The sequence below is a fragment of the Syngnathoides biaculeatus genome, chromosome 14 (genome assembly GCF_019802595.1).
Source record: "Syngnathoides biaculeatus isolate LvHL_M chromosome 14, ASM1980259v1, whole genome shotgun sequence".
Classification (NCBI taxonomy): domain Eukaryota; kingdom Metazoa; phylum Chordata; class Actinopteri; order Syngnathiformes; family Syngnathidae; genus Syngnathoides; species Syngnathoides biaculeatus.
In genome coordinates, this window is record NC_084653.1 from 18579483 (window position 1) to 18595755 (window position 16273).

General features: G+C 41.4%; 1 protein-coding gene and 1 pseudogene across 1 annotated transcript in view; both read left to right on the plus strand.

Moving 5' to 3' along the window:
- The window catches only part of wnt10a (wingless-type MMTV integration site family, member 10a), a 35286-nt gene continuing 19013 nt past the window's right edge, over positions 1-16273 (plus strand). Inside the window, exons 1-3 of the mRNA XM_061842267.1 lie at positions 1-38; positions 4449-4714; positions 13898-14271. Coding sequence (XP_061698251.1) covers positions 1-38; positions 4449-4714; positions 13898-14271 — 678 coding nt within the window. The remainder of the gene's footprint in view (positions 39-4448; positions 4715-13897; positions 14272-16273) is intronic.
- Positions 13219-13337, plus strand: LOC133512786 (5S ribosomal RNA; annotated as a pseudogene).

Consider the following 16273-nt stretch of genomic DNA (forward strand, 5'->3'; position numbering starts at 1 on the left):
ATGTGCATCTTTGTGGTTTTCTGCCTATTTGACAAAAGGTGAGTTAAATTCTGAGATCATTTCCAACCTACTTCAGCAAACTTTTTGTACTGACTCCAAAACTCTCCCAGTAGGAACGTTATGAAATGTACAGTACTTAAACATTAAATACAACTGAACTGTGCTGTATAGGTTGTATGCTGAGCTACAAGTTTTGTTCTTACATGTTCAATTGGTTTTCATATTTTCAATGTGCTTTTTTTTTTTTTTTTTTTGCATTTGATGCAGCAACTCTTTCCACTTGCTCCACACTTTGAGAATCACTGTACTAAAGTGTGTCAACGCCTCAACCAAAGATATCTATGGTTGTATGGTTATACGACTGGCGACCGGTTCAGGGTAGAGTCTGCCTTTCGTCCAAAGTTAGCTGAGATAGGCTCCGCCACTTCTTCGACCCTTATGAGGATAAGTGTCTTTGAAAATGGGTGAATGATTCAAAGCCAATATATTGTACTATATTTGAAAATTAAATATATCTAAAATACTTTTATAGTTGTACTGTACATGCAAAGTAACAGATGTAGTACTGTACTGGATTACAAAATCCATCCATCATTCCATCCATCATTTATCATTGTTTTTTTTTTATTTTTTAAATGTTATGAAGTTGAGGTTCTTTTTGTGTATTGCGACTGTGATCCCACTTTGACAATCACTGCGAATGTTTGATGGGTGTTATTTACGCCCTAAAATGTGTCAGCGACTCCATTAAAGGTAATCATGGTTATTTAAACATATTAATGGGACAAATATCAGTTTGGGTAAGTGGAAACTAACCAAAAGTATGAGATTGATGTGTGCAGTCAAGCTGAAAATTTCAAAGCAAGAAAATGAAGAAATAATCATTACTTCTGTTTCCTGGCGTTTATTATCTTTGGCCAATTACGCGGTTGACCCTGCTCCCCTCCTTCCCAAACAATGTTTCTCTTAATTAGATGTTGCCTTTTGGAAAGAGCTGTTGAAACAGGCCTAACCTCAAAGCAGGAAACGCAACAGGTAATAACAGAAGCCTAAATGGAATTACAGCTGAGGGCGCGCAATCAAAACGCAATGCCACCATCAGGGATGATCAACATCTAACGCTCTTTGATTTATGTCCAACGTTTCTGTGTTTCTCTGTTTTTTTTTTTTTTGTTTTGTTTTTTTTGAGGAGGAGTGGGGGGTTAATTTCCCCGAAAAAGACCAAAAGACGTTTGTTCTCTAATTGGCTTGCAGACTAAAGAGTGGAGCCACACAAACACGGTGATGAAATGGGGCGAGAACGCGTGCAAAACTTCCAGCTGCATGTCAAGTCACAGTCGAGCATGTACGGATGTGCGTGCGTGAGCGCCTGCAGCCACGCTCCAGGTTGTGTGTCTGAGCCACGCGTTGTGTGACACACGCACACACAGCCTACTCTCGAAAAACTCCGGCCTGGCCACCTTTCGGCTACACGAGCTCTCTCATCATGAGGGCAGCCTGTGTGTGTGTGTGTTTTTTTTTTTTTTTCCTACTGTTTGTCTGTGATGTGGAAAAGCGCTCTCTCTTTAGCTGCTGTCAGCTCAATGATGGTGTTTCACATGATTGATCTGCAACGGTCGCTGATGATGTTTAAACACCAACGCGTACCCTGGTCTCAGTTTTCCTGACCGGCGTATATCCAGTTGCACGGGGGGGGGAAAATACAAGGACATCCGCCTCCAATTAAAGCGGCTCTTCTTATTTCCTTTAAATGTGGTGCAATGACAGTATCATGGCAACATCGTTGCACAGAAAAGCGATTTTTTTTGCGTCACTGGAGCTGTGTCAGAAGACGAGATTATTAAATACAGTTTGAGCTGGTGATAACTGCTAGTGACTTAAAGTGAAGTCTGTGTACTTCATGCATCTAACCCTACCCTCGATCGTTCATGTGGCTTCTGTAGCTGAATGCCAGCCAGTGTGATGATTTATAAATATACAATAACAATGGGCGACACGCTGGAGCAGCTGGAAAGCGTTGGCCTCGCACGTCTGAGGTCCCTGCTTCAATCCTAGCCCCGCCAGTGTGGACTTTGCATGTTCTCCCCGTGCCTGCGTGGGTTTTCTCCGGGCACTCTGGTTTCCTCCCACATCCCAGAAACATGCAACATTAATTGGACACTGTAAATTGCCCCTAGGTGTGATTGTGCGTGCGGCTGTTTGTCTCGATGTGCCCTGCGATTGGCTGGCAACCAGTTCAGGGTGTACCCCGCTTCCTTCCCGTTGACAGCTGGGATAGGCTCCAGCATGCCTCGCGACTCTTGTGAGGATAGGCGGCTAAGGAAATGGATGGATGGACAGTAACAATGATGATTGACAAATTCAAAACTTATTATGAGGGTTTCATGCCCAATGATCACATACAGTATTTTTGAACGAAATATGTCTGATATTCACCACAGGTCCACAGACCTCAGAATCGGTCTCCCTACAGCCCAATTAAATCCATCTTAATCTCGTGAGAACTGCGCCAAGATTTAGACGTGGTCTCAGCAGGTGTAACTTTAGACTGACTTTCTGGCACCAAATTGTCACTTCGCTGGGGGACTGTCAAGGGATTCATGCTGGCACCATAACAAGCAAATTGTCTCTGATCGGTCTGGCAAATTGGTAAACATGCAGCGAGCCTAACGCCGGAGAAGCGACATCAACGAAAATAGAGCCTCTCGACTTCGAGTTGTTCTGAAGTCACATAATTGCTTCCAAGCATCTCAAAGGGCTTCACAGCTCACCGTTTAAGAAAATCTATGATATGCTCTGAGTTAGACTGACCCCCCCACATCCCAAAAACTCTGAGGAAACCCATTCAAGGTAAAAAAATTAAAATTGTGAGGCATCACAGACGGAGGGATCCCCCATCCAGGATGACCAGGCTGCAGTGGATGCTGATTTTATACCATGATAATCATTTACAATGTTCGTCGAAACGGCATGAGAATCCATTTAATGAAATCCAGAGCCTCAGCTTGTCCCGGTTGCGCGATGCCGAATCCTCCACAAAAAACAGCTTCGCTTTGACCATCGCTATTGAGAAGCGGCAGTAAAACAGGCCAAAATCTGGCAGGGGGTGAGAAAGAGAAAGAAAGCAGCTGCATACTGGTGATACTATATACATCAACTAAATGCAAGCATGTAGAAATGTTTTCGTCTTTGTATTTGGGAACACATTTTGCATTGATCTTACTGCTTTAAATGATCGACCTGCAAGACCAACTTTCTATTCCGAAACCAATTTTACGTGATTCTAAAACTGATTGATACACGCTGCGCCTCACACAATGTTAATCAGGCAGGGCAACAATAATCATTTGATATGATTGTGTACAATGTTAGACAAATAATCATGGGAATCAACTTAATGAAGTGCTGCGGGATCATCACTTCCTCGGCCCATGTCTGAGTGGGTGGGAGGTCTTGGGGGGCAGGAAAACAGGACAACATCCAGATGTCAAGAGGTGAGGCAGGGCAAGACACAAGTTCCATGTAGTTTAAGCAAATGTGAGTGTGTAGAAATATGTCTTATAGTATTATCACCCTGCATAGAAACATTTCTACTCAAAAAACAACTTTTGCTTGCTTCTAAAACTGAGATCACCGATGTTAAGGAGGCTATACAAACTTCAAGTCACACGATGCTTAAAAATTAGAACATGGAGCCACATTCCATGAAAGATTCAACTTTTCAAGACTTTTGAACTGTAGGGACCTCAAAAATTGAATTTATTATAATACTGCTGAACAGAATGACTCATCGTCATCACTGTGGAATTTTGGTCAGCACGTCTTTTTTTTTTTAGCAATTCTGAGGTCTTAAGTTTGATTCTCTACTCGGGCCTTCTTTTGTGGATTTTGTCAGGTACTCCCTCGCACGTTACAAAAACAAGCATTTTTTGCGCCACTGAAAAGCCATATCCTTGGGTGTGAATGTGATTATTATTATTATTATTGTGATTATAATAAAAATGACTTTTTCTACATGTGTGGAAAGTTCAGGGTCTACATAACCATAACCTTAATGAGTGGGAAAAAGTGAAACAAACTGAATGGATGGATATAATGTCACAATAAGAAATCATTACCTTTGTCTTTATTTACTAATTAGCTGGCCACCCACCAATCACAGGGCCCACACCGTATTGAAAAAACATCCACATTCACACAATTTAGCAGAAAATTACAGCATGCTTATTTCACTATTATTCACTTTTCTCATTGAGTGCCTGCAATTACATGGTTCTACAGGGAAGCATGTGCAGGCCTTGTAAATGACCTAATGTGGATCCCTTCCCAATAAAATATGGGGTTCCAATCCAGAGAAAGTTGAAGGGATTCATCTTTACTGGATCCCCTCCACAGTCGGACTGCGTGAAAGTGCGAACTTGTCACATAAACCTTTGTTCCCCATGCAGGGTAGACTCCAATGAAATTCTGGGCCTGAAGCTCCCCAACATCGACCCGATCCTCAACGCCAACACGGTGTGCCTGACTCTTCCGGGGTTGACCCGGCGCCAGCTGGAGGTATGCATGCGCAACCCGGACGTGACGGCCTCGGCCATCCAGGGAATCCAGATTGCCATCCACGAGTGCCAGCACCAGTTCCGGGGACACCGCTGGAACTGTTCCAGCCTGGAGACGCGGAACAAAATTCCTTACGACAGCATCGTTTTCAAAAGAGGTCAGACTTGTACACTTCATGCAAAAAGTACTTTGATCTTTTAGGACCCACACAATATTGTGTTCTGTGCTAATAGAAGCATTGTCTGTAAGAACTGATACTTTCAGAAAAGAGAAGCTGTTTGTTTTCTCACCAGAATCAGTTCAGAATGAGAACCAATAAATTCTTAATCAGCAGTAGAACTTGGGTTGGTTTCACCAGAAATGCCAGTTTCTATCCAAAAAATGAAAAAACGTGCTTTTTGTGAAAATGTGTCAAACAGAACAGACGTTTCTAGCGTTTGTGATAGCTCATACTGTGAATCAACAAAAACAAAACTGAGGAAGAAGTTATGGTGTTAAAATACTCATTTATTTACAGATACGCAACTACGAAACGTGCCGTGAGCACTGTGAACTCACCGAGTGGCTCGAATTTAACCTCAGTGGCTTTTTTTATTTTAGGCTTTCACCACTCACTCCATCACCTGTATCATATTTTCTCACCCTTTCTCCTATCTACCATGGCAGAATCTTTTCACATCAATAGCATCAAGATTTGGTAAACGGGGATTCAACGACTAATCTTTATCTTCTACTGAAAAGCAGTGCTGTTCCCAAACTAAAATCGCCGTATTCTCCAGCAATCTGTTAGTCGTTAAAGTAGTTTACAAACTTTAATTTTACAGACAAGCTGAGTGAGGCACTCTTTCACGCATACTTGTTGAAAAATGTACTTAACGAAAATATTCGTCATTGGTAGTCCATGGTTGGATTCTAGTTGACAAATAAAAACGTCGAAGGAAGAGAGTGTAAATATTCTTAAAAAACACAGACGTTGTGGCCTTTTTCATCAATTTCTCTTGTTATGCTTGCATCGTTTCACTGGAAAGACGTAATGTGAACCAACATGTTGCATGTAAAGGTTAGAGCAAGTTTTAGTAGACGCATGGGGGAAGTATGGAGGCAGCCATCCAAGGTTTGATGTTCAAACAGGTTGTGGTTTCACACTCAACTTCACATTGATGGAATACCTCGAAATGGGAAGCTCAAGGACATAAGCTGCCACAATGACAAGTGTGAATGAACATACTGTATGTTAGTGTAGTCAATTTCGCCACAGTCAAAGCAGATCATGTTTTCTCTTGTTTTTGACCGGGAGCACACAAGACTAAATTATACACATGGTTAGCTCCACTGACTTCTTCCTACTTTGGAACCACCCAGCCGACACTGCTGCCTTTTGAGCGGTTCAGACAAAAGATGATAGAGTTCAAAAGTTGGTCACCTGCAGATTACCAAACTTGGTGCAGATCAATTTCCTCGGGCGTCGTTTGAAGTGTTCCAAGCTCTTTACATGTTAGCTACAAAGGATGAAAGAGGATCTTCGCGTTGACTCAACCCAAGTTACTGACTGGAAATGGCATCTGGTTCTTGGGGCACCAAGATTGATGGGCGGGACATTTTGCCTACTCTTTGCCTTGGAGGGAACTTCATCAAACAAGCAAGATAATCATATTTCATTTGCATGTGATTGTTGTGTTCATACACTCGTAAATTCCTTAGACAAGATATAGGCTTGAATTGCTTAAGCTGGGACAACTCACAGTATCAAAGGTTTTATTAAGATATCATCTCACAGGTTCTTCCACGTGTTTAGAGACTATAAAATCATCCCACTGCGCAACTCATCAGTGGCACTGCCTTGCTCATTTCCCGCATCTTGCCCTGCCCTTGTCTTTCTTCTCTCATCTTGTTTTCTTGGCTAGTTATTGCATGCCCCCTGGCCCTCAAAAGAAAAACACGATTTGATTGTTGTACCGTTACTTGCTGTCAAATATCTAGACTGTCAAACTATTGTTTTGCTGTGGTTCACACTCCTTATTGCCCTTGTCCACTCTGTCCCTCTGCCTGTCCCTTAAAACATTTTACTCTGCTGCCCTCTTTTTTTTTTCATTTCCAACAATATCAGAAAAATAAAAAACAAAAATAAGGAGAAGGAGTACCAGTATTTCAAACTCCCCTGTTGCACAGCAAATCTGTTTCACCACAAAAGGCATCTGAACAGGACAGGTTTAAAGAAAATAAAAGAAAAGAAAACAAAAGAACAAACGAAAGACAATGACGATCAAGAGTATTTTTTTTTCATCATAGGTGAGCTTTTAAATTACATTTTTTGGGGGGAAAGTTTGTTCCTTTCCTCCTCTTCCTTTGCTGATTTGCTCTGTAGTGTTTCATTGATTTGGCCAGTTTAAAACCATGGAGCTTTTTCTCCTAATGAGCTGTTTGCCTCATTATCTTGTTGAACAATGGCGGATCTCCCAATTCGTTTCGGTGTCAGCTGCTCATTTTCAACACCTTTCTTGTGAGAAATTAGCTTTACTTGGTGTTTTGAGGAAGGAAATTCAAAATGTAAATTTCAATTAGTTCCAATACGTTGCATTACTGCATATGTGACTTAAAATAAGTTAGATTCATTGAAGGTCCCCTGATTTGTCTAGTTCAATTTCCATAGAGTGACTTTCGATCATGGACTTTGTATAGATGCGTCAATTTCATTTAAAAAAAAAACAAAACACCTTTGCTTCGTTAAACTAGTGTCCAGACTAGGCCCCTCTGACAGCTACTTCTGTTTGTAGCAGTTTTGTATCTGCTTTCTCCATATTTGGCTAAGACTGCCCCTTTCCTCTGATTGGTTGCCTCTGTGGCGCAGACCCACTTGTGAGAGCCAGTGTGTTTGTTATGTTGACAATCTTGGTTGTGGACTGAAGAGGTAGGTGGAGATCTTCACTAGTGATGTATACACTGCATACGCTACTGCATTAAGAAAATAAACATTATATAGCAAACACATTGTATTTCTTCTTCTTTTCCTTTTGGCTTGTACCATTAGGGGTCGCCACAGCATGTCATATTTTTCCATCTACACCTATCTTGTGCATCTTCCTCACTAACACCCACTGTCCTCATGTCCTCCCTCACCACATCCATCAACCTTTTCTTTGGTCTTCCTCTTGCTCTTTTGCCTGGCAGCTCCATCCACAGCACCCTTCCACCAACATACTCACTCTCTCACCTCTGGACATGTCCAAACCATCGAAGTCTGCTCTCTCTAACCTTGTCTCCAAAACATCCAACTTTGGCTCTCCGTCTAATGAGCTCATTTCTAATCCTATCCAACCTGCTCACTCCGGGCGAAGAACCTCAGCATCTCAATTTCTGCCACTTCAAGTTCTGCTTCCTGTTGTTTCTTCAGTGCCACCGTCTCCAATCCGTACATCATGGCCGGCCTCACTGCTGTTTTAATGACTTTGCCCTTCATCCTAGCGGAGACTCTTCTATCACATAGAACACCAGACACCTTCCACCAGCTGTTCCACCCTGCTTGGACCCGTTTCTTCACTTCCTTACTACACTCACCCTTGCTCTGGATTGTTGGCCCCCAAGTATTTGAAGTTATCCACCTTGCTATCTCTTCTCCCTGGAGCTTCACTCTTCCCCCGCCGCCCCTCTCATTCTTGCACTTATATTCTGCATTGATATTGTGACAGTATGCTATGAATTAGTTGATAAATTATACAATAAGCTCATGATATGAATGAATACATGATATGCAAAACTGTGTTACATCAATATTTTTTGGGGGAGGGGTTAATGGTGCTAAGGAGGTAATATAACTGGTAAATAGCATTAAAACTTGAACCCCATCCATTCATCCATCCATTTCTGTACTGCTTATCCTGCGATCAAATATTGCTGGACACTCTTGAGATCACGACCAAATTATGGAGTTGATATGATACCAATATTACAAGCTGAATGCACTCTTCTTTTCAAAAGACAAAATAGTAACGCCATCAGGCTCCACGACACACCATCCAAGTCTCACCTTTCATCCTACTTTCCCTAACCGGCATCTCATTTAAAAGTTGTTTGTCATGATTAGAAGAGATGGTTGCTTGTTGGTAGCAATCATTACCTTGCCTCCGGTGCCGAAAACTCCAAACCGCTGTCATAAACAACCCCTTTGAAACTGATGATTCATATGATACATGTTGACTTACTCTGCTTCACAAAAGCTACAAAGTGGCTCAAGTTAACAGGCTACAACCAGAATAGCATGCAGCCACAACTACTCTTTGCTACTGTAATAGAGACAGATTTACACTCCTTTTTATTTAATTATTTGTGGAGCTACTCTTAACTAATAATTACTAATGCATTGTTTTTTTTTTTTTGTTTTGGAGAAAGTCGCAAATTAACTTCACCCCACCAAAAGCCTTACTGACGGTACCGCTCAGAGCTGTGTACGCGTGCCTCCTCGAAGCATTTGTGTCATTTCACAGCGCCAGAAGGCCTCGCATCCTCTTTCACGTATCGCTCTCTTGAAGGGTTTCAGAACATTTACAAGCCCATTTTCAGCGGTATTTATCTTGCATGAAAAGCAGCCTCAAGAGGCAAGACATGAATAGACAGAAATAGGGGAATACCTCTCATTCTCTTACTTTCCCTGTTAGCATCTTCCCTCCCGCAGGCTGGGCTGCTTCTAATGCTTTTACTTCCCTCGCCAGTGCAAGTGCTCGCGAATTTGCTCTCAGCACTTTCCCAACTCTCGGCGGCAAAAGCGTAAACCAGTTCCGTTGGTTTCTGTAACACAAAGTGACAGTTTCCTTTGAATCTTTCATCCATTTTGCCACTTCCTCTGCCATCAGTTCAGCCGGGCATGCCGCAGCCGGTGAATTATTTGTTAGATTGATTTGTTCCCCCGTCTTCTGGGGGCCTGCATTACAGAGAGCCCGGCCCGATGCAGGGGAAGACCTAAAACGGGGTTTTTGTGTATCAGGCAGAACCTGAGTGCTATCCAAATCTCATGAGGTGGAGTGTGTGCGTGTGTGTCGGTGCGTGCGTGTGTGTGTGTACAGTAAGAATCAGTGAATAAAACAATTTGTTAAATACTGTATCGCAAAAGCTGAAAAGTCAATGATCACTTTTGTTTACCTTGACATGAAATGTTTTTATAAAAGCATTTTAATATGTATATTGTATGTATAAAATGTGTATTCCCTTGTTCTAGTACAATTTATATTGTTCAGTATGTTGCTACTCGCATCATATTTGTGCACCTAGCTAACAATGGAAAATAATTAACATTTAGCATAATGGCGCCCAGCCTAATGAAGGCCACATCAAAGCAATTCTCTAATTACTGCTGGAGTAAGTGCTTTTATACGTGAGCTACATTTTCCAGAAGACGTGCACTGTTGTCATTGCACTTGGAAAAAAATAACTTCAAAAACTGTAATCCTTTTGATGATGCCTTGGCATGAGATAAGAAGAATAACTTCACTGCCATGGTAACTGCAGATTACTCGATACTTGTTAATACTTATACTGGCTAATAGTGGGCTGCCAAACATACTTTCTTCCTTAATAGTATTTTTTTTTGTAAGTGACCAAATAAATTATTTTGGATTTAAAATCTACAATAATTCAGGAATTGGAAATGCACCGAAACATTTTTAAAGCAATTATTATTATTCTTTTAATTAGACAATCACGGCAGCACAATGAATAACAGGTTGGAGCATCTGTCTCACAGATCTGAGGAACAGGGTTCAAATCCCAGCCCCACCTGTGCGGAGTTTGCATGTTCTCCCCGTGCCTGCGTGGGTTTCCTCCGGGTACTCCGGTTTCCTCCCACATCCCAAAAAGATGTATGGTAGGGTCATTGATGACTCTAAATACGAATAGGTGCGAATGTGAGTGCGAAAGTCTGTTTGTTTACCTGTGACCTGGGTTGGCTGGCGACCAGTTCAGGGTGTACCCCGGCTCCTGCCCGAAGATAGCTGGGATTGGCTCCAGCCCTTCCATGACCCTTGTGAGGATGAGGCTCAGATAATGGATGGATGGATAGAAAATCACGTCATTTGAATGTATGAGTTTTGGGCATAAAGGAAATAATGTCCCTGATTGGTCGCCAGGGAGTCACAGGGCAAACAACCATCCATACTCGTTTTCACACAGTCACCTAGTGGGAACAGAACCCAGCTTGCTACACAAACAGTGACAACCATTTGGATGCAATTCTTGCAGCTTTAAAGAAAAATAAACTAAACTAGAATAGCAAGCTCAAACAAGGTCATGTTTGATCAATCTTAAACATGTCTATTAGACAGTTTTGATTTAAATACAATCACAAGAGGCCAACTGCTACGCACAAAGTTATTTTATTTTTATTTTATTTTATTTTTTTTTGCACCATGAGGCGCCTTTGAAAGTGAAATGTTACATGAAAAGGAACATTTGCAAATTTTCACCAAAATTTCAAAAGTTCCTCTTCAGTCCATGCAGTTCCCTGTCAACGTAATCTTTTGGAAAACATTCTATAATTTTAGTGTAATCTGATATTTGTAAGTGATAATGAGAAAAAAAATAATGTAAACTCTTAGTCAAATCATTCTGCCAAACAAAAATAACAACCAACTGTCAGTTAGAGGTCTTAAAAGTCTTGAAAAGTGGATCTTTGTAAAGATAAAGAATAATAATAATAATAATAAAGAATCTTGTCAAGGAATTGATTGAGGATGGGGAGTGTAAAAAAAGAAAAAGTGAAAGAAAGAATAGAACTATTAATGCACCCATTGTGTGTTAAAGACCCATCAGGACATTTTGAAATGGACCTCATGGACACAGCTGGCAGGTGACTGAATATCCTGCATATTATGAAAAGGATAGTCAGACAGAGTCACCATCTTGTCTGGGAACAATGTGCGTTTCTTCTGCCCGTCCTCTGATGGGAGTGCTGGAGTTCTGCTCGAGCTGAGTTGCTCTTCGGAGACAAAGCAACACTTAATTGCTGGTGTCCCAGATGGTTTCCTGTTTTGTTTTGTTTTCCTGGCGTGTGTTGATTTCAGACTGAGTGGGCAAATCAAATCGTCTGTGCATCCTTAGTCACACAGGAGAAGCTTTATTTTTTGGGATGCGGGTCATTTGCTTCTAATCTCTCCAAGGTTTCGGCAAGTGATGCGTATTGAGCAGTAATATTTTATCATCCTGACTACAGGGGAGGGGCAGAGTACTATCTGTAATGGTCAAAGTGTGTCACAATAAGCAGGACTTGAGAAAAAAGTGACGAAATCTTCAAAACAACAGGCTTCAAGCTGTTTAATGCCACTCCCATCTGAAGTTTTCTGTCAAACTAAACATTAAACAATTTACACCTTGGTTATTTCAAATATCCAGAGAAATATATGTGGAAATCTATATACATAACTGTTAAATCACCTTTTTTTTTTTTTTTTACAGAAAAAGAGCTGCAATGTTGTTGTCTTTAAATAGAACAGGACCAAAAGTCATATATTCTTGATCCTCTGTGAGGAGGTGCGACAATCTAAAACACTCATACCAAACAGACATCTGTGTGAAGTGTATGTTTGTCTTGTACTGTCGTCCAGGTGGGAGAGGTGGGCAGCAGGACAATGGCCATTTATTGGATGCAAGTTTAATTTTTGATAATTCTATTTTGTCATTAATGTACATTCATTTAAATGTGGGACGATGATTTTGAAATATGACTGATCTCCAACAATGGTCAAATCAAACTCATATGTCAAGACATCTCTTTCTGGGAATTGAAATCTTCATTGCTCATAAGACATTTTTGGAACATGGGAGGAAACCGTACTACTTCTTCTTTTCTTTTCGGCTTGTCCTGATTAGGGGTCACCAGAGCGTGTCATCTTTTTCCATCTAAGCCTATATTGTGCATCTTCCTCACTGACACCCACAGTCTTCATGTCATGTCAAGAACCTCAACATCTTCATTTCTGCTACCTCAAGTTCAGCTTCCTGCTGTTTCTTCAGTGCCGCCGTCTCTAATTCGTACATCATGGCCGGCCGGGAGGAAGCCGTACTACCTGGAGAAAATACACACAAGCACAGGGAGAACATACAAACTCCACACAGGAAGGTCGTGATTCAAAACCTTGAACTGTGAGGTAAACGTGTTAAATGTTAGCTGATATTGGGCATCGTCATATCGCTCTGTACAATTTAGAAAAATGAAATTTTCTTAGGCGCTCTGAATTTATTGCGCAGGAAACCATTGCCTGTGTCTTAACTGTTCATGAGCAAAGTTGGTTGAGATGTTCTGCCTTTCTGTAGCAAGTTTGTTCCCTGCGCTTGTGCGGGTTTTCTCTAGATACCCCCACTTCCTCTCTCAGTCCAATACATGTTAGTTTAAAGACTTGGATATGCCTGGAGTTGTGAATATGAGTGAGAGCTCTTGCCTGTCTCAACTGTCAGTCCCGGGTTTGATTCCAAATGGTCTGCGAGTCGGCTCCAGTGTACCCGTGAGACTCCAAATGATAAGCAGTAAAAGAAAGGAATCAATAGCCAGACACTTCTCCCCAGTGAGATGTTTTTTTTTAAACCTGTCATACACTGGATTGATGTTTTTGCTCAGCAAAATGTCACTGGACCAATAATAACATGCAACAATTGATCACAGGAGTGTAAGAAAAATGTTCTTACAGCCATGCTACCCTGAGAACGCCTGATTTCATCAGATCTCGGAAGCGAAGCGGGTTTTGCCCTGGTTAGTACTTGGACGGGAGACTGCCTGGGAATACCAGGCACTGTAAGCTTTTCTCCCAGGCTAAATGCGGAGCGGTTGCATCAGGATGGGCATCTAGCGCAAAACTGTGCCACACAAATATTCGTTCATCTAAGATGACACGCTGTGGCGACCCCTAATGGGACAAGCCGAAAGGAAAAGAAGTGTAAGAAAAATGAAAAAACAATAACAGAACTGTCCATCCATTTCCGACACAATAACGTATATTAATAATGTATAAGAGCTGGGAAAATAGCTGACGACCAGTCCACAGGATATAGGACCAAGAGTACAAAAATGACAATACATACATTTGTAAGCACTGAATAATTTTACTATACTTCTCTGTCTGTCTCTCTCTCTCTCTCTCTCTCGCTCTCTCTCCAACTGTCTGAAGCAGACTAAGAGGCAGACTTTTTCCCTCTCTCTCACCTAGTGCTCACAAGGTGCTCAGATGGTCTTTTGATAAGTGAGTGTGGTTTTTAGACCTGCTCCACATGCAAATTGCCTGGACAGCACTTCTGTTGTCATTTGGTGCAATAGAAGTGAGTTGGACTAAACAGCATTTGTTTCTGCACTCGCATCCCACAGGTTTCCGAGAGAGCGCCTTTGCCTATGCCATCGCGGCAGCGGGCGTGGTGCACGCGGTGGCCAATGCCTGCTCCATGGGCAAACTGAAGGCCTGCAGCTGCGACGAGAAGCGGCGCGGCGACGAAGAGGCCTTTCGCATCAAACTGCACCGCTTGCAACTGGAGGCCATCCACCGAGGGAAGGGGATGGTACACGGCGTCATGGAGCACTTCCCCCCCGAGCTGCCGGGACCTCAAGACTCCTGGGAGTGGGGCGGCTGCAGTCCCGACGTGGAATTCGGAGAAAAATTCTCACGGGACTTCCTGGATGCCCGTGAGACCTACAGGGACATCCACGCCAGGATGAGGCTTCACAACAACCGAGTTGGCAGACAGGTGAGTTAGGGGCGGAATGACGAATGGCGAATGTGGGGTATTTTTCATTCCTTGCAACAATAACTATGAAAGTGTGTTTGTATGCTTGAGTAGAAGACTAAGTAAATGACCAATTTAATCATCAGATACACTTGGTCAATGCAATCTTGAACATCTTGGGGTACACAATCTGTGGAAAGCCATTTGATCCTTTATTAGATATCCTTAATATTCATCTTGGGGTTCATCCTCAGTGTCCTCATTAAAACACCAGTAGAACAACTGTTAGTACCGAGAGGTGCAACAATTAATTCATTAGTCGACAATTAGTTGATTATTTTGGTAATCTATGAATCATTTAGAGGCTGACACAGGTTGCATTCAAATAGCCCGAAATCAGAATTTCAGCTTCTCATCAGTAAATGTTCTCAGATTTTTGTCTTCCTCCCTGAAAATAGAATGATTACCTTCAGTGTTTAATCAAATAAAACATTTACAAATGTGCTTATACTTTGGTCAACAGGGTTCAAAATCTTTGCCAATTTTCTGATATGTTACGGACCAAATGAATAACTGAATCATAATCAATTTATATTTTTACATTTTCTGCATTGTCAATTGTAAATAGCGTCCTTTTTTTAAAATAGAGGTATGGAAATCTAAACATGTTTCAATCTATTAATCGAAAAAGGATTGGCAGAATAATGTACAAAAATATGTAACAGCATTAAAACAGAACTCATGCCTTCCACTACTGACATTTCTGCAATCCAGTAAGAAAAAATTTGGCAAGCTAGTAGGAGTTGCTTTAAAAATGGATTAATAGACGCACTGCAATATTTTCCTTCCCAATTCAATATCGATTAAGCATTCGATTAATCTCCTGGCCAGTGGTGGGTGTTTTGTATCTTAATCGTGTTGTATGGATGGATGGATGTAAGAATATATCAAATAAAATATTTTGTTAATGTATACAGCCAGAACTGCTCAGAATGGAAAGTTATCAATATACTTTCATTAATGTTCCTATCATAATGTGTTGCTTGTGTTTGTTTTCGCATTTAGGGAAAAAAAAAAGCCTTGTTTTTGTTTTGATTACTCATTTTTAAAAAAAAGACGTTATTCCTCATGTTTTCGAGATTGTTGGGTGAGCGCTGCAGTTGGCAATTATGTGAAGATTAAATGCCAGTATTTTGAGAGTAATTTGTAAGTTAACTGGTTTCAAAATTTTGAATTATGGACTATGAAGTAAACTAGTGCATTTTTGGAACGGGGAACTGAACTTGAAAACGAACTTTCCCAACACCAGCTATTAGAAACCGTCTTCAAAATGACTGTTTTGCGTCATACTATAAATAATAATAAGTTTATTTGGCCACACCTATACATAAAGCTTAGGTTTGTAATTTAATGTGATACATTGTGTGTGTTTACATAGAAGTTACTCACGCAGCGCGTTCCGTCAATGAGGCCACAAAAGGAAGAAGATTTTCTCCACGATGCCTCTGTCATTCATTCCGGTTGAAATGCGTTGCCTCAGGGCTCACCTGTCATGTCGGGATGTAACTTCTCTTTACCTGGATTTAAAAACAAGACAAACAGTAACGTTCGCTGGAAATTTGGTTCAGCTGCGAAAACCAAGCCATGAAAACTCTATCCACCATGTTTACACGCTAGTTTTTTTGTCCGATAGAAAATGAGAGCGAGACAATTCATAGATTTATAACAGGGCTGTTCATTTTAAATTCACTGTAGATGACCGCTTCACATATTGTACATCCGCACCCAAATAGTTTCTATATTTTGCGCAAACATGCCTTTGGTTGCTGCGCAGTGACTGACAGTGCTGATTGACAGGTTGAATGGAAAAGGGACGCCACAAAACACATGAAGCCCATCTTTGCGAGTTAAATGAAGGCCATAAAATGTCAGACACACACACAGAACGGCACACAATACAGCCCAAAGCATCATGTTTTTGCACGCGAGGCTTCACAAACGTGAGCGGAAGGACCAGCCGTTC